This window comes from Hypomesus transpacificus, chromosome 5 (genome assembly GCF_021917145.1).
Source record: "Hypomesus transpacificus isolate Combined female chromosome 5, fHypTra1, whole genome shotgun sequence".
In the NCBI taxonomy this organism is placed as follows: domain Eukaryota; kingdom Metazoa; phylum Chordata; class Actinopteri; order Osmeriformes; family Osmeridae; genus Hypomesus; species Hypomesus transpacificus.
The window spans coordinates 1,282,400-1,300,715 of NC_061064.1; the positions used below are offsets into that span (position 1 = coordinate 1,282,400).

Here is an 18,316-nt window from a genome sequence, read left to right on the forward strand (position 1 = left end):
TAGGATTTTTTGTATTGCTTCAACTGGTGCTCATACACTGTGCTCAGCCAGTGCCGTTTCCACATTTATTTGTTATAAATGAATCAATTATTTAGCTCCTTAGGGACCGTTGTGTAGTATAATAGAAACGAAACACCAATTTCCCTCTTCCTAGCAAGCGCACGTGTACATTGCCACCTATAGGGGGCGTAACAGTACAGGTGCAGCCTGCAAAGCGTTATGCTTGCAGATGAACTGTAGAACAAATGTGCCTCTTTGTTTTAATTGCTTTCCAGTTAAGATCTGCATGGTCTATTCAACGTGTATATTTTAAATGGGCATAACGTCATCATTTCTCCAAGGAAGGAAGGACATATTCAGGCCAAGATGTTATGTTTGTATGTTATGTTTTCTGTGTTTATTCATCTCCGTTTACTGGAGACCCAGATCGACCGTGCGTTCCTGTGTTTTCACATTCACATCTGAGGTCAAATGAGCAGGCGCCGGTCAAATTAGTTTATTCAAAATTGACAATAGCCTACAGACGGCCATGTCCCCAAATGTGCTATTTTAATGAGATTACAAACAAGATTGGGCGCAGTTAAAATAGAAGGACAAACACAATCAGACAAATTTACACGAGAAGTTACATAACCGAATACCAATATCTTGCATTAACGGTGGCGGGAGTATTGAAGCAAATTGTTCATAGGTGGACTTCTCCATCAAAACGCATTCTCTAACTACTGTGATTATGGTTAGTTTGAGACTGGAATGTAATATTCAATTCATAACTAACCGTGACATCACCCGTTTGTTATCTAAAGCCTGTCATTGATGAAAACAGTAGAGGCCCAATCCGTCTATACTAGTCCATGCACAGGTCTGAGGGGCGCAGGCGCAGTGGCGGCCCCTCACACAGGCATCAGAGCCTGCTTCATTGAGGAGGATTCAAACTTCCGGCAGTGTCATGGCGACATGGTGTGTCTGATAAAAGAAAGAAAAAAATAAACCATCCCCGTGAACAGCGGTATTTGAAGGTTAACGGGTTGCAAATTGCAGAGGAACCATTATTTATACGGAGGTTTTCAGTGGCCCGTTGCGGCTCCAACCCGGCCGGCCATGGCGGCTCAGAAACCCATGGAATGGGTTCAGGCCGTTATTACCAGATTCGACGAGCAGGTATGAAGAATATCATATCGCATCACAAATGTAACCCTCCTCTTTGACGTGAACGTTTACTTAGCGAGCGGTTTTGCGACCTGATTATTTGGTGAAAGGTGTCCTGTCATGACTTGTGGTTTTGTGACCATCCATGAATTATAGCTCGTCTGCTCCCTGCCCACAGCTAGCTAGCTACTCCTGCAGACCCGCATCATCATCACACTGTGGACTGGGGAGCAGATGACAGCGAGAGAGTGAGGGGAGGGAGAGAGAGGGGGGGGGGGGGGGGAACACGAACAATGTAGCTGAAAGGCTGTGAAATCTGATTTAAAACCCCACTTTACAATACCACGAGGATGATCCCTTGATATACACACAAAGGAGTTCACTAAGCACGCCTTTCTGTCAGGAGGAACTAGCCTGCTATAAAGCACAATGCTATGCTAAGCAAGCAGAATGATACAAACCCAGTTTGTTGATGCTTTAGCCAGCTAGCTAGCTAGCTAATGTATGGGACTGACGGCCAGTTACCTGTCTAACTAGTCGCTGTATTGGAAGTAGATATTCTTCTCCGTGAAGGAACACTGATGAGAAATATAGTTTCAGCATTGATTTATCGACACGCTGTGTGACTGGTGTCAATGTTGACACATTGGAGCTAGCTGGGCCTGTTATATATGTAAACCTTCTATTCTCATCTGACGAGGTATCGGAACAGTATTGGCTATTAGGCTGAAGATCACAAATGACAACAGCACTTCCATCTTAAGTTAAATCTATAGTGATATGAGATACTTATGTGGCAAGTGTAGCTGTGTGGTCGGGTATTGACACACCTGACTTGCATCATGTCCACAGTCATACCAGGACATTTAAAACGTTGTCCAATTGAAGGTCCATTGAGTCATTTATTGACCAATGCCATGCATGTACTGCATGCCAGCGTGTGACTAGAGGCTGTATGTGTGAGAATGTGTCTAAGGTTATGCTGCCAGGTTATGCTAGTCTTGTTCAACCCTCTTGTTTTGAGTGTTTGGTTATTCTTTATTATGGTTTCTCAGGGAACGGGTGCCACCAATATAGGTTAGAAACTCCACTCTCTTCACTTTTATGAAACAAAGTCAGCTTTGTCAAAATGCTAGCAGTGCTAGTGGGCTATCGTTGTCATTTGCATCCCGGCATGATTTCCTCAACAATTCAGGCTTGATGTTGGAATGTTGGGAATATAGAAGCAGCAGTTCCTCAAACACACAAGCCTGTCTATGCTGTGTGTATCTACGCTGTGTATCTATGCTGTGTATCTACGCTGTGTATCTATGCTGTGTATCTATGCTGTGTATCTATGCTGTGTATCTATGCTGTGTGTATTTATGCTGTGTGTATCTACACTGAGCTAGGCAGCTTCTGTTAATAACAGGAGGCTCCAGGCTAGACCGGAGTGGTCAAGTGCAGTATGAAGTTTTAGTCTTCAGCCCCACGACTGACAGGCCACCGTCCTGGTGGGGCAGGGCAGGGCTGATCGTACTGTAATTATGGAAATTATTCTTAAACTACTTTTTAAAAATGTTACCGCTAAGCACACACAGGAGTCTAATCACCAAATAGGATTGTGTTTTTTTTTGGTGCTTTCAGCCTTGTCAGAATCCGTTTTCTGGAAATGGCACTTCAAGACTCAAAACAGAGCAACTCCTCCTGGCGGCTCGTTGAGGCAGATTAGAGCAGATTATCAGGAGGATGGGATTATTCTGATGTCTGCCACTGCGTTTGTCCTGTCCCATATGCTGACCTTTTAAAATGATGAGTCATAGCATGTTGAATATTGGAACATGATGCTTTTAAAGGTGACACGCTACCTTATAATATATTATCATTGTGTTAATATTCTATATATCCTGTATGTTTGTGTGTGTGTTTATCTCAGGGTAGTGACTTTAGGGAGCGGTCTGTTGTCGGTGATAGCAGGACAGTCAGATCACTCAGATGCTGGACTGACCCTGTGTGTTTCTGCTGCTGAGGTCTTTCTAACCATTAAGATCTGGATGTTTGTAACGCTGCTTATCGCCTCTGACCTGGAAGGAGATGCTCAGCCAAGTGAAGAGACACAGGGCTCTTAGAGGGAATCTGCCATGCCAGCCCATTAAGGGCCCTCAACACACATCTGGCCTCACACCAGCTGGGTTAAACATGTTGTTTCTGTCCCGGTATTCCTGTTCTTGAGAGCCAGGAGCGAGTCTGCTGGAATTCCGTAGAGGGAAACTTCCTGTCTGCCCTCTCTGCTTGGGCCACGCCCTCTCTGCTTGGGCCACACCCTCTCGTCTTGGGCCACGCCCTCTCTGCTTGGGCCATACCCTCTCGTCTTGGACCACGCCCCCTCTGCTTGAACCACGCCCTCTCTGCTTGGGCCACACCCTCTCTGCTTGGGCCACGCCCTCTCTGCTTGGGCCACACCCTCTCTGCTTGGGCCACAGCACTCATGAGGGGAAAGTTTTGTCCATGACCTTAGAGGAATTTCAGTCTGTGCCACTGGAACACAGTGGGTCTGTGTGTCTTGGCCTGGTCTGAATATGGATGTCAACAAACCACACTCTGTATGCCTGTGTTCTTGTGTGTGTGTGTGCTCCTGTGCCCGAGTGTGTACTGGTGTGTTCCTGTGTGTGTGTGTGTGCTCAGGTCTCAGGATTATCTGATCCGTCCGCTCCTAGACAGGAGCAGCTCCTCTGGTGACCTGTGGTAGAGGTCAGGGGTCAGATCCTCTGGTGACCTGTGGTAGAGGTCAGGGATCAGATCCTCTGGTGACCTGTGGTAGAGGTCAGGGGTCAGATCCTCTGGTGACCTGTGGTAGAGGTCAGGGGTCATGCCCCCCTCCCCCCATGCCGTGTGGCCGTGTGGAGCTCCTGTGATTGGCTGGTATGGTGGTCGCCTGTGATTGGCTGCTGTGGTTGAGAGGTGGGGTCAGCCTGGGGCCACAGAGCAGCTGATGTTCTGTCATCTGGTCTGATGCTGCCCTCAGGAGGGCGGACACAGCCTGCCTACAGCCCTCCATGTTTACTTCCTGTGTGGGCGGAGAGGAAGCCACTCTCCTCTGTCCTGTCTGTTGTCACTGGATCCCAGCTGGGAACACTCTCCTCTGTCCTGTCTGTTGTCACTGGATCCCAGCTGGGAACACTCTCCTCTGTCCTGTCTGTTGTCACTGGATCCCAGCTGGGAACACTCTCCTCTGTCCTGTCTGTTGTCACTGGATCACAGCTGGGAACACTCTCCTCTGTCCTGTCTGTTGTCACTGGATCCCAGCTGGGAACACTCTCCTCTGTCCTGTCTGTTGTCACTGGATCCCAGCTGGGAACACTCTCCTCTGTCCTGTGTGTTGTCACTGGATCACAGCTGGGAAAACTCTCCTCTGTCCTGTCTGTTGTCACTGGATCCTAGCTGGGAACATTCTCCTCTGTCCTGTCTGTTGTCACTGGATCCCAGCTGGGAACACTCTCCTCTGTCCTGTGTGTTGTCACTGGATCACAGCTGGGAACACTCTCCTCTGTCCTGTCTGTTGTCACTGGATCCTAGCTGGGAACACTCTCCTCTGTCCTGTCTGTTGTCACTGGATCCCAGCTGGGAACACTCTCCGATCCTGGCTGCTCTCATTACTGGTACTCTGATGAATGCAATGGAACAATGACTGTCACTGAAGTTTAGAGTGATAATGGTTATTCACATCCTCAAACAAGTTGATTGCCTTTTACATTTTGTTTAGGCAGCTTCTAACATGAATTTGTGCTCCAGTAAGTAGTGATTTTGGACGCCTGTCGGTCAGTGTTGTGTGCACATAACTAAGGCTGACGGTTTGACTGTGTGCCCCCAGCTTCCTGTGAAGGTGGGCCAGCAGAACACACACACCAAGGTCAGCACAGAACACAACAGGGAATGTCTCATCCACATCTCCAAGTACAAGTTCTCCTTGGTCATCAGCGGCCTCACTAACATCCTGAAGAATGTCAACAACATGGTGAGTGTGTGTGTGTGCGTGTGCGTGAGGCCCTTGTGTGTATTTACTGGGTATGTCGACAGGTTAAGTCCAGCAGGGAAGCTGCCTAACCTGGTTCGTCCTCTCTTCCTCAGAGGATATTTGGGGAGGCGTCAGAGAAGAACCTTTATCTCTCTCAGCTCATCATCCTGGACACACTGGAGAAGTGCCTGGCTGGGGTAAGATCTGTCTCCCTCCTCCCTGTCTCCCTGTCTCCCTCCTCCCTGTCTCCCTCCTCCCTCCATCCCTGTCTCTCTCTCCCTCCACCCGTCTATCTGACCAGGCCTCTGCCTGTCTGTGGAGGCTGTCAGGAGAGTCCCCTGGCTCCTCTCCTCCTCCTCCGTGCGGATGTGTTCTCTCACCGCCCACTCCTCCAGATTGCTTTTCCAGGTGTTTCCTCATCCTGACTTTGCCTTCACGGTCTCCAATGGGATTTTTCGCCATTTCCGGAATCTATTAGTTGCTGCGACCAGAAGCTCAATAGCTCGCTCTGTCGACCGGCCGGTCACTCGTCCTCTCCTCTCCTCCTAACCTCCTCTCCTCCTCCCTCAGCAACCTAAGGACTGTATGCGTCTGGATGAGACCATGCTGGTGAAGCAGCTGTTACCAGAGATCTGCCACTTCATCCACACGTACCGTGAGGGCCACCAGCACGCGGCTGAGCTGCGGACCTCTGCCTCAGGGGTGCTCTTCTCTCTCAGCTGCAACAACTTCAACGCTGTGTTCAGCCGCATCTCCACCAGGTAACCACTAACCATGGAGGTTTAGGAATCATTTGGTCACAAAGCACCCCCCCCCCCTGTCCTATTTGGTTTGGAGGCAGAATGTGTTCTCCCGGTGGAGCCTCTGACATGTGACTGACCAGGGATTGGGACACACAAGTCTTAACCTGTTACCAAAACATGAAGCCAGGATCAGCTGACCTCAGTGTTGCCTCTGCACAGCATTTACTCTGAAAGCTTTGCTCAGTCAACCAAGTTATTCAGTTTCAGTCCCACACTAGTACAGAACACCTCCTAGTACTTAAACCTGCTGGTCTGTGTGGATGACTCTGGTCTGTGTGGATGATGCTGGTCTGTGTGGATGATGCTGGTCTGTGTGGATGATGCTGGTCTGTGTGGATGATGCTGGTCTGTGTGGATGATGCTGGTCTGTATGGATGATAGTGGTCTGTATGGATGATAGTGGTCTGTATGGATGATAGTGGTCTGTATGGATGATGCTGGTCTGTGTGGATGATGCTGGTCTGTATGGATGATAGTGGTCTGTATGGATGATAGTGGTCTGTATGGATGATAGTGGTCTGTGTGGATGATGCTGGTCTGTGTGGATGATAGTGGTCTGTATGGATGATAGTGGTCTGTATGGATGATAGTGGTCTGTGTGGATGATGCTGGTCTGTGTGGATGATGCTGGTCTGTGTGGATGATGCTGGTCTGTATGGATGATAGTGGTCTGTGTGGATGATGCTGGTCTGTATGGATGACTCTGGTCTGTGTGGATGATGCTGGTCTGTGTGGATGATAGTGGTCTGTGTGGATGATGCTGGTCTGTATGGATGACTCTGGTCTGTGTGGATGATGCTGGTCTGTATGGATGACTCTGCTCTGTGCTCCAGGTTACAGGAATTAACGGTCTGTTCTGAAGACACGGTGGACGTCCATGACATCGAGCTGATCCAATACATCAATGTGGACTGTGCCAAGCTTAAAAAGCTTCTCCAAGGTACCATGGGAACATCTCAACAGGCTCTCCCTAGTTAGATTCTTCTGTAGATCAGAAATACAGAGGTCTTGTTTGGCTGGTTTGGTGCCTTTTAGATGTGTCAGTGTTCCTCAGTGTGTCCTCTCCTGCTGCAGAAACCGTGTTTAAATTCAAGTCCTTGAAGAAACCAGCCCAGCTGAGTGTGATCAACAGTCTGGAAAAGGTGAGTCTCTGCAGAGCTCCTGTTCCTCTATCAGTCCCACCCAGCTGCACCGGGCTGCACGTGGGGGGGTGGAGAGGAGGACAGGTGTGTGGGGGTAGAGGTGATGACAGGTGTGTGGGGGTAGAGAGGATGACAGGTGTGTGGGGGGTAGAGGTGATGACAGGTGTGTGGGGGTAGAGAGGATGACAGGTGTGTGGGGGTAGAGGATGACAGGTGTGTGGGGGTAGAGAGGATGACAGGTGTGTGGGGGTAGAGGATGACAGGTGTGTGGGGGTAGAGAGGATGACAGGTGTGTGGGGGTAGAGGTGATGACAGGTTTGGGGGTAGAGGTGATGACAGGTGTGTGGGGGTAGAGAGGATGACAGGTGTGTGGGGGTAGAGAGGATGACAGGTGTGTGGGGGTAGAGGATGACAGGTGTGTGGGGGTAGAGAGGATGACAGGTGTGTGGGGGTAGAGGTGATGACAGGTTTGGGGGTAGAGGTGATGACAGGTGTGTGGGGGTAGAGAGGATGACAGGTGTGGGGGTAGAGGTGATGACAGGTGTGTGGGTCTTCCAGGCCTTCTGGAACTGGGTGGAGAACTACCCTGATGAGTTCACCATGCTGTACCAGCGACCGCAGACTGACATGGCTGGTGAGTGGAGTACAGCACACCTCAAGCCACTGTGTCACCTGGCACTTGTCACCTGTCACCAGGTGACTTCTGGGCTGTAGACTCTCAGAGTCTGTGTTCTGGAGGCTGATACCGTGTGTGTGTGTGTGTGTGCTCCAGAGTGTGCAGAGAAGTTGTTTGACCTGGTGGACAGCTTTGCAGAGAGCGCTAAGAGGAAGGCTGCGGTGTGGCCCCTGCAGATCATCCTGCTCATCCTCTGTCCTAATATCACCCAGGACCTCTCCAGGGAGCCCTTGGACCACTCCAAAGTCAACAAGGTTACACACACTCTCTCTCTCACACACGGAGGAAAGACAACTGTTCCCATCCTTACAGGACTCTGTGTGTTCCATACAGGCTGTTCTAGATCCCCCTGTGTGAGTTGGTGTGTGTGTGACATGGTGTGTGTGTTTGACGTGGTGTGTGTGTTTGACGTGGTGTGTGTGACGTGGTGTGTGTGTTTGACGTGGTGTGTGTGTTTGACGTGGTGTGTGTGTGTGTGACGTGGTGTGTGTGTTTGACGTGGTGTGTGTGTGTGACGTGGTGTGTGTGACGTGGTGTGTGTGTGACGTGGTGTGTGTGACGTGGTGTGTGTGTTTGACATGGTGTGTGTGTGTGACGTGGTGTGTGTTTGACGTGGTGTGTGTGACGTGGTGTGTGTGTGTGTGACGTTGTGTGTGTGTGACGTGGTGTGTGTGTTTGACGTGGTGTGTGTGTGTGTGACGTGGTGTGTGTGTGTGTGACGTTGTGTGTGTGTGACGTGGTGTGTGTGTTTGACGTGGTGTGTGTGTGTGTGACGTGGTGTGTGTGTGTGACGTTGTGTGTGTGTGACGTGGTGTGTGTGTGACGTGGTGTGTGTGTTTGACGTGGTGTGTGTGTGTGTGACGTGGTGTGTGTGTGTGTGACGTGGTGTGTGTGTGTGTGACGTGGTGTGTGTGTGACGTGGTGTGTGTGTGACGTGGTGTGTGTGTGTTCTTCAGAAGCTGTTCCTGGACAGCCTGCGGAAGGCGCTAGCGGGCCAGGGCAGCAGCAGGCAGCTCACAGAGAGTGCTGCCACGGCCTGTGTGAAGCTCTGCAAGGCCTCCACCTACATCAACTGGGAGGACCACTCCATCATCTTCCTGCTGGTGCAGTCCATCGTGGTGGACCTCAAGGTTGCTCTCACACACACACACACACACACTGATAGGCCTTCCTAGCCAGGCTGCTGTTTCAGGGCTCCCTCCTAGCCAGTGTGTGTTGTCCTTCCAGGCGCTGCTCTTCAACCCCCCCAAGCCCTTCTCTCGAGGAGCGGGCAGCCAGAACGCAGACGTGGACCTCATGATCGACTGCTTCGTGTCCTGCTTCCGGATCAACCCCCACAATAAGCAGCACTTTAAGGTCTGTGGCCTGCATGCTCTCCTACTGCCCTGGTTACAGTGCTGCAGATACAGCCATCAGAGCTGGGCCAGAACCATCACACGGGAAGCTGCAGTTCAACAGGAGATGGAAAATGCAGGGAATGGGGTCGATTTCTGAAGTGCGTTTGTAAGTTTCTGTCTCTCTTCCTCCCTACCTCCTCCAGGTCTGCCTTGCATCTTCATCTCCTCCCACGTTTCACTTTGTCTTGGTCAACTCTCTGCACAGAATCATCACCAACGTGAGTCTGCACACACAGTGTAGCATGTCGCTAACCCAGCGCTAGGATAGACTGCTGTCTAGCTGGGTACCATCCCTGAAGAGGGAAGACTTACTGCAGACGTGTGTGTGTGGGGGCCCTCTCTGTAAACGCTCCGTCACCCAGAGCGCTTCCTGTCTCGCAGCCAGTCAGAGAGCTCTTCCTGTCTCGCAGCCAGAGTCAGAGAGCTCTTCCTGTCTCTCAGCCAGAGTCAGAGAGCTCTTCCTGTCACTCAGCCAGAGTCAGAGAGCTCTTCCTGTCTCTCAGCCAGAGTCAGAGAGCTCTTCCTGTCTCTCAGCCAGAGTCACAGGCTGCTTTTGCTCTCCCGTGTCTTGGTGCTGGAGACGGGAGGAGAGGACGGCCATCTTGCTTTCTCCCCCCTAGGCATACCTCCTCCTCTCTCAACCCTCTTCTTCCTGAGGGATTCAGGGAGGGGGAGGGTGTGGTGAGGCAGGGAGGGGGAAGGTGTGGTGAGGCAGGGAGGGTGTAACGGTATGCTCTTCTCCTCCAGTCTCCTCTGGACTGGTGGCCCAAGATCGACGCTGTGTACTGCTACTCCGGAGAGCTGCGCTCCATGTTCTCAGAGACGCTGGCCCGCGTCATGCAGACCTGCAGCACCCACGCACCGCTCCGCACGACCCCGGTGAGTTACCCCCACCCAGGCCCCCTGCCCTGCCCTAACCAGGCCCCCTGCCCTGCCCTAACCAGGCCCCCTGCCCTGCCCTAACCAGGCCCCCTGCCCTGCCCTAACCAGGCCCCCTGCCCTGCCCTAACCAGGCCCCCTGCCCTGCCCTAACCAGGCCCCCTGCCCTGCCCTAACCAGGCCCCTCCAACCCCTCCTCCTGCTACAGGAACACTGTTCTCAAACCGCAGGAGAAAAGCCCTGTCTGCCTGTTCTCTGGGAACATCAGGACTGTGTTGGAGGGCTGTGAAGACCTGTGACATTGCTCGTAAAGAGGGCTGTATTGCTAGGATCTGATTGGTTCACTTGTCGTTTTGTTTGGGTGCGTGTGGGGCATCTTGCTCTCATATCTTTGCATGTCCGTGTGTGAGAGTGTGTGTGTGTGTGTGTGTGAGTGTGTGTCTGGTGAAGTGCAGCACGGCCTAGCGACCTCTCTGACTACACTGACACAGTGGTGCTTTGTCTCCTCTTCCTCTCTCCTCCTCCTTCTCTCTCCTCCTCCCCCTCTCTCTTTTCTTCCTCCTTTCATTGGCCTTTGATCTGGGCTGCTGTTGCTCATGCGCTCAGAAGCCAGCCAGTCACTGTTTAGCATGGCAGTGGGCTGCTGTTGCTGTAAGTATAACTGCCCCCCCTCCTCCTAAAACCCTCCCTTCCTCTTGAGCTCTGCGGCTGACCCCTGACCCCACAGTAAAGCGAGAGCCCCTTGCTCCTCCACATCCTCTGTCCTGGGTTCAAGTCTGCCTGCGCCCCCCACTCTGTCAGCTGTATGTTAGCTGGTTAGCTGAGATGGTAAAAGTACACATCCTTCACTCGAGTAGAAGTACAGATACTCATGTTTAAAAAGACAGTCCTCCTCCACTTGTTTTTCACGTTTGACAAACTCATGTTTGATAAAAAAAGAAAAAGGAAATCACTTACTTGGATTATAATGTAAAAAATCAGTTAAAACTGTCTGTCTTTATGTTTATGGTCTTCCACTGTAAGATTTAAAATAAAATCCTCTAGTTCGTCCTTGGCCTAGGTGTGTTAGCTGTGCTACCTCTGCTAGCCGTGCTACCCCTGCTAGCTGTGCTACCTCTGCTAGCCGTGCTAGCTCTGCTAGCCGTGCTACCTCTGCTAGCCGTGCTAGCTCCATCAGTGTGTCTCAGCTCCATGCTGTCAGCCTGGCTGCAGACCCAGCCAGCCCTAGTCTGGAGGTTATCACCCAGCCAGCCCTAGTCTGGAGGTTATCACCCAGCCAGCCCTAGTCTGGAGGTTATCACCCAGCCAGCCCTAGTCTGGAGGTTATCACCCAGCCAGCCCTAGTCTGGAGGTTATCACCCGGCCAGCCCTAGTCTGGAGGTTATCACCCGGCCAGCCCTAGTCTGGAGGTTATCACCCGGCCAGCCCTAGTCTGGAGGTTATCACCCGGCCAGCCCTAGTCTGGAGGTTATCACCCGGCCAGCCCTAGTCTGGAGGTTATCACCCGGCCAGCCCTAGTCTGGAGGTTATCACCCGGCCAGCCCTAGTCTGGAGGTTATCACCCGGCCAGCCCTAGTCTGGAGGTTATCCAGGGTGCTGCGAAGGCCCTGGTGGGCTGGTTCCTCTCCCGGCAGATGGAGGGTGGAGATGGTGACGATCATCTGCCAAATGAGGTGGAGGATTTAGCTGGGAGAGACAGCTGGAAGATACAGTCTAACATGGAGCTGTTGGTTGATAGATCTGTCTTGTGATGTAATCTTCCTCCTTTACATCTGTGTGTGCGTGTGTGTGTGTCTGTGAGCCGTAACAGTGCAGGTGTGAAGCCCACAGTCTTTTGTCCTCCTGCTGTTTCTTACTTCATGAAACAGTGTTTCTCTCCTGGTGGGGCTGTTTCCCTGCTGTGACCCCTGACCTTTGTCTCTCCTGATGGTTCTCACCACGGTCCTGTGATCTGGAGGGCCTCTGGTGTTCATCTCTGCTGCGTGCGGGGGGAGTGTGGAGAGATGCTGTCTGTCTTCCGTCGCTCCTCCTTCTCTCCTCTCCCTCTCCTCTTCTCTCGTCCTGTTCCATTACACGCTCCTTCTTAAACTTCTCTCTTTCTGTGTGTTTGTGTGTGTGTGTGTCACAGAGTTTGACCTTCAAGGAGAAGATGACAAGTCTGAAGTTCAAAGAGAAGACCACCGATCTGGACAACAGAAGCCACAAGTACCTTCTGCTGGTCCTGGTCAAACTCCTCCATGCTGACCCCAAGCTCATGCTGCATGTTAGTCCACTTCTCTCCTCACCTTCCCAGCAGCTACTCCGTATCACTGAGGTGTTAGAGCGGGAAAGACAAACTTTGGTTTTAAGGGATAATCATGTTTAAGCCTGCTAGGTCAGCTTTGGACAGAACACGTTTGATAAGTGGTCTTAGTAAGTAATCTGTTTTAGGGTTAGAGCCTTGATACAGCTGGAGCAGAACGCCTAATAATCCAGCCTTTGTTTGTTTAGTCATGTTTGGACATGCCTGTGTGTTTGTAAACATGTTCTCCTGGGTTCGTTTACGTGTGTGTGTGTTAGAACCCGGGCAAGCAAGGCCAGGAGACTCAGAGCAGCACGGTGGAGCTGGTCACAGGGCTGGTGCAGCTGGTGCCTCTGGCCAGCATGGGGGACATCTCCCAGGAAGCCATGGAGGTGAGACTCTCCTACACTCATCACCCCTGCACCACACACACTCTACAAAACTGGAGTTGCTACTATACAACTGTGTACACACACATACACTCACAGTACACAACTGTATACACACTCTACACAACTGTATACAGGTACTATACAACTGTAGTTACTGCTACACACTAGCAGGTGTCCTGAGACTAATCACTGTGGCTTTATCTGATAGGCTCTCCTGGTCCTGCATCAGCCAGAGAATATCGAGTTGTGGAACCCAGACGCACCCATCGAAACCTTCTGGGACATCAGGTACCATCATAGAGACAGTTCCATGACTCACCTCAGGTACCATCATAGAGACAGTTCCATGACTCACCTCAGGTACCAGAGACAGTTCCATAACTCACCTCAGGTACCAGAGACAGTTCCATAACTCACCTCAGGTACCAGAGACAGTTCCATAACTCACCTCAGGTACCAGAGACAGTTCCATAACTCACCTCAGGTACCAGAGACAGTTCCATAACTCACCTCAGGTACCAGAGACAGTTCCATAACTCACCTCAGGTACCAGAGACAGTTCCATAACTCACCTCAGTATGACAAGTGTCCCATCAGTCCAATACAACAACAAAAACAACAACAGCAGCAGCATGTGTCTCAGGGTGTCTCTTCTGATTGGCTGCCGTTTCCCCCAGCTCCCAGGTGCTATTCTTCCTCTGCAAGAAGCTGATTGGCCACCAGATGATCAACAGCACAGAGATCCTCAAGTGGCTAAGAGAGATTCTCATCTGCAGGAACAAGTTCCTCCTCCGCAACAAGGTACGTTGTGTTCCTCTGGAACTAGCAAACCTGGTTAATGTTCCTCTAGAACCAGGTATGCTGTTACCTGGTTAATGTTCCTCTAGAACCAGGTATGCTGTTGCCTGGTTAATGTTCCTCTAGAACCAGGTATGCTGTTACCTGGTTAATGTTCCTCTGGAACTAGCAAACCTGGTTAATGTTCCTCTAGAACCAGGTATGCTGTTACCTGGTTAATGTTCCTCTAGAACCAGTTGCATCCTAGCTAGATGGATATATTTGAGTCCTTTCAGAATGAGTTCAGTGCTCTATGTAGCATAGCCAAGTGCATTAGCGTGGCTCTGTGAGTCAACCCCTGCCTCGCCCGCCCCCCTCTCCAGGAGCGTGCCACGCTGGGCAGTGGGATCCCTATCTGTCGGCAGGCCCAGACCAAACTGGAGGTCAGCCTCTACATGTTCCTGTGGAGCCCCGATGCAGAGGCCGTGCTGGTGGCCATGTCATGCTTCCGCCACCTCTGTGAGGAGGCAGACATCCGCTGCAGTCTGGACGACATGCCGGTGCACAGCATCCTGCCCAACTACAACACCTTCATCGAGCTGGCCTCCGTCAGCAACATGAAGTCCACAGGTGGGCAGGACCGGCCGGCTGGGTGCTCCTGGTCAACTTGAGCTTGAACTCGGTTTCACCACTAGGGGGCAGACTCTGCATTTGTGCTGAGCAGATGTGCAGAGGCTTCTCACTGGCCAAGCTCTGCTAATGTGTGTGTGCGTGTGTTTCTGTGTGTGTGTGTTTCCAGGCCGCTCAGCCCTGCAGAAGAGAGTGATGGCGTTGCTCAGGAGGATAGAACACCCCACAGCAGGAAACACAGAGGTGAGACAGGATCTCCACCCAGACAGACAGACAGACAGGGTCTCCACCTGGTCAGACAGACAGGGTCTCCACCCAGACAGACAGACAGACAGGGTCTCCACCCAGACAGATAGGGTCTCCACCCAGACAGACAGACACAGGGTCTTCACCCAGACAGACAGACAGGGTCTCCACCCAGACAGACAGACAGACAGACAGGGTCTCCACCCAGACAGATAGGGTCTCCACCCAGACAGACAGACACAGGGTCTTCACCCAGACAGACAGACAGGGTCTCCACCCAGACAGACAGACAGACAGACAGACAGACAGGGGTCTCCACCCAGACAGACAGACAGGGTCTCCACCCAGACAGACAGACAGATAGGGTCTCCACCCAGTCAGGAAGGATGTCTCGAGGAATCACTGCTGTGTTTCTTCTTCGTTGGTGCTAGGCTTGGGAGGACACGCATGCTAAATGGGAGCAGGCAACCAAACTGATCCTCCAACACCCCAAAACCAAGCTGGAGGACGGCCAGGTGAGCAGCCCTGCCCACAGCCTCCATGTGACGAACGCCTGAATGTCCTGCTCTTTTTTTGTTGGTCAATGTCTTAGTCTCTTTCCGTCACGTTAACATGTGACTGTGTGTGTTTCCCCCTTGTCCAGGAGTGGATCAACATGACGGGCTTCTTGTGTGCCCTAGGGGGGGTGTGCCTCCAGCAGCGCTCCGCCCCCGGCCTGGCCACCTACAGCCCCCCTATGGGCCCCCAGAGCGAGAGGAAGGCCTCCATGATCTCCATGGGCTCCTGCGAGGGCAGCAACACAGAGACCCCGCTGGGACGCTTCCTGGAGCGTCTGCTCAGCCTGCTGGTGTGCAGCCACGAGAGGGGCGTCCAGATCCGCACCAACGTCAAAGATCTGGTGGGCCTGGAGCTCAGTCCTGCCCTCTATCCTATGCTCTTCAACAAGCTGAGGAATGCCATCAGCCGCTTCTTCGACGCGCAGGGCCCGGTGAGGAGAGCACTTGGCCATCCTTACGGTTGTCGCGATCATCGGGCGATTTAACGATGTTAATAGGTTATGGGTTATTATCGATTGTTGAGCTTGGTGTGTGTGTTGAGGTGAGAGGGTTTGACGTGTTCTCCTCCCTGCTGCTGCAGGTTCCCATCAACGACACAAACACCCAGTTTGTGGAGCAGACCATTGCCATCATGAAGAACCTTCTGGACAACCACACAGAAGGCAGCTCTGAGCACCTGGGGCAGGCGAGCATAGAGACCATGATGCTCAACCTGGTCAGGTGAGAACACACATTATATATACATATACACAAACACACACACACTCCTAACTTCAGCTCTAAATGAACTGCCTGGGGAAGCAATCAAACTTTCCATTGACAATAAACTTGAACTTGACACACACAAACCTGAAGCCTTAGCGTTTCCATGGTGCCCCAGAATGCCGTGTGTGAGGCCCTTCCTGTTGGACCTGCGTTTGCAGGTATGTGCGTATCCTAGGCAACATGGTGCACGCCATCCAGATCAAGACTAAGCTGTGCCAGCTGGTGGAGGTGATGATGGAGAGACGAGACGACCTGTCCTTCTGTCAGGAGATGAAGTTCAGGTGAGACACACACACACACACACACACAACCTGTCCTTCTGTCAGGAGATGAAGTTCAGGTGAGACACACACACACACACACAACCTGTCCTTCTGTCAGGAGATGAAGTTCAGGTGAGACACACACACACACACACAACCTGTCCTTCTGTCAGGAGATGAAGTTCAGGTGAGACACACACACACACACACAACCTGTCCTTCTGTCAGGAGATGAAGTTCAGGTGAGACACACACACACACACACAACCTGTCCTTCTGTCAGGAGATGAAGTTCAGGTGAGACACACACACACACACACAACCTGTCCTTCTGTCAGGAGATGAAGTTCAGGTGAGACACACACACACACACACAACCTGTCCTTCTGTCAGGAGATGAAGTTCAGGTGAGACACACACACACACACACAACCTGTCCTTCTGTCAGGAGATGAAGTTCAGGTGAGACACACACACACACACACAACCTGTCCTTCTGTCAGAAGATGAAGTTCAGGTGAGACACACACACACACAACCTGTCCTTCTGTCAGAAGATGAAGTTCAGGTGAGACACACACACACACACACAACCTGTCCTTCTGTCAGAAGATGAAGTTCAGGTGAGACACACACACACACACACAACCTGTCCTTCTGTCAGAAGATGAAGTTCAGGTGAGACACACACACACACACACAACCTGTCCTTCTGTCAGGAGATGAAGTTCAGGTGAGACACACACACACACACACAACCTGTCCTTCTGTCAGAAGATGAAGTTCAGGTGAGACACACACACACACAACCTGTCCTTCTGTCAGAAGATGAAGTTCAGGTGAGACACACACACACACACACACACACAACCTGTCCTTCTGTCAGAAGATGAAGTTCAGGTGAGACACACACACACACACACAACCTGTCCTTCTGTCAGAAGATGAAGTTCAGGTGAGACACACACACACACACATCCGTGCTAGAGAGAGACTGACGTAGCTGACCTTGCTGTCCTCAGGAACAAGATGGTGGAGTACCTGACTGACTGGGTAATGGGGACCTCCAACCAGGCTGCTGATGATGATGTCAAGTGTCTCACTAGGTACACCTCCACCTGCATCACCAGGTCACACACTCACACACACACAGGTCTGATATGAAGAATAACAGTGTTTCTGGTCCACCTTTGTGTTATTGTGTGTGTGTGTGTGTGTGTAGGGATCTGGACCAGGCCAGCATGGAGGCGGTGGTGTCTCTGCTAGCAGGTCTTCCTCTGCAGCCGGAGGAGGGAGACGGGGTGGACCTGATGGAGGCCAAGTCCCAGCTGTTCCTCAAGTAACCCCAGCCTCGCTGCCCTCCCCCAGCCTCGCTCCCCTCCCCCAGCCTCGCTCCCCTCCCCCAGCCTCACTCCCCTCCCCCAGCCTCACTCCCCTCCCCCAGCCTCGCTCACAGCTGCTGAACAGCAGGGATGTTGGTCACTGCAATGATGATTCCTGACCTCCATTCTCCTCCTCTCTTCTCCACCCACCCCTCCTCTCTTCTCCACCCACCTTCCTCTCCACCCTCCTCTCCTCTCCACCCACCCCTCCTCTCTTCTCCACCCCCCCTCCTCTCCACCCTCCTCTCCTCTCCTCTCCACCCCTCCTCTCCTCTCCACCCCTCCTCTCCTCTCCACCCTCCTCTCCTCTCCACCCACCCCTCCTCTCTTCTCCACCCCCCCTCCTCTCCACCCTCCTCTCCTCTCCTCTCCACCCCTCCTCTCCTCTCCACCCTCCTCTCCTCTCCACCCTCCTCTCCACCCTCCTCTCCTCTCCTCTCCACCCCTCCTCTCCTCTCCACCCTCCTCTCCTCTCCACCCTCCTCTCCTCTCCACCCTCCTCTCCACCCCCCCTCCTCTCCACCCTCCTCTCCTCTCCACCCACCCCTCCTCTCTTCTCCACCCCCCCTCCTCTCCACCCTCCTCTCCTCTCCTCTCCACCCCTCCTCTCCTCTCCACCCCCCCTCCTCTCCACCCTCCTCTCCACCCTCCTCTCCTCCTCTCCCAGGTACTTTACTCTGTTCATGAACCTGCTGAATGACTGCAGTGAGGTGGAGGATGATGGGCAGCAGGTAGCGGGCAGGAAGCGGGGCATGTCCCGGCGTCTGGCGTCTCTGAGGCACTGCACCGTGCTGGCCATGTCCAACCTGCTCAACGCCAACGTGGACAGCGGACTCATGCACTCCATAGGTCAGGCTGGGAAGCTCACTTCACATATTTTTTCAAACCTTTTTTTTCTCCACGTTTTGTGGATTTTTTTGGGATAAAAACGTTTTGGGGAAATGTTCTTTTAAAAACTTTTCGGTATTCTACGTTTTTGTCTC

General features: G+C 52.2%; 1 protein-coding gene across 1 annotated transcript; it reads left to right on the plus strand.

Moving 5' to 3' along the window:
* The first annotated feature begins 50 nt into the window (after positions 1-50).
* LOC124467913 (neurofibromin-like) lies at positions 51-18,289 on the plus strand. Its single transcript, XM_047020424.1, has 25 exons — positions 51-1,161; positions 5,000-5,143; positions 5,257-5,340; positions 5,714-5,904; positions 6,780-6,886; positions 7,021-7,088; positions 7,647-7,722; positions 7,861-8,018; positions 8,721-8,894; positions 8,992-9,120; positions 9,305-9,379; positions 9,909-10,040; positions 12,169-12,303; positions 12,600-12,713; positions 12,922-13,001; positions 13,391-13,514; positions 13,874-14,120; positions 14,290-14,363; positions 14,798-14,881; positions 15,010-15,354; positions 15,504-15,643; positions 15,847-15,969; positions 16,974-17,057; positions 17,174-17,290; positions 18,001-18,289. The coding sequence occupies exons 1-25, from the start codon at positions 1,102-1,104 to the stop codon at positions 18,257-18,259; spliced, it is 3,324 nt and encodes a 1,107-aa protein (XP_046876380.1). The 5' UTR covers positions 51-1,101; the 3' UTR covers positions 18,260-18,289.
* The last annotated feature ends 27 nt before the right edge of the window (positions 18,290-18,316 follow it).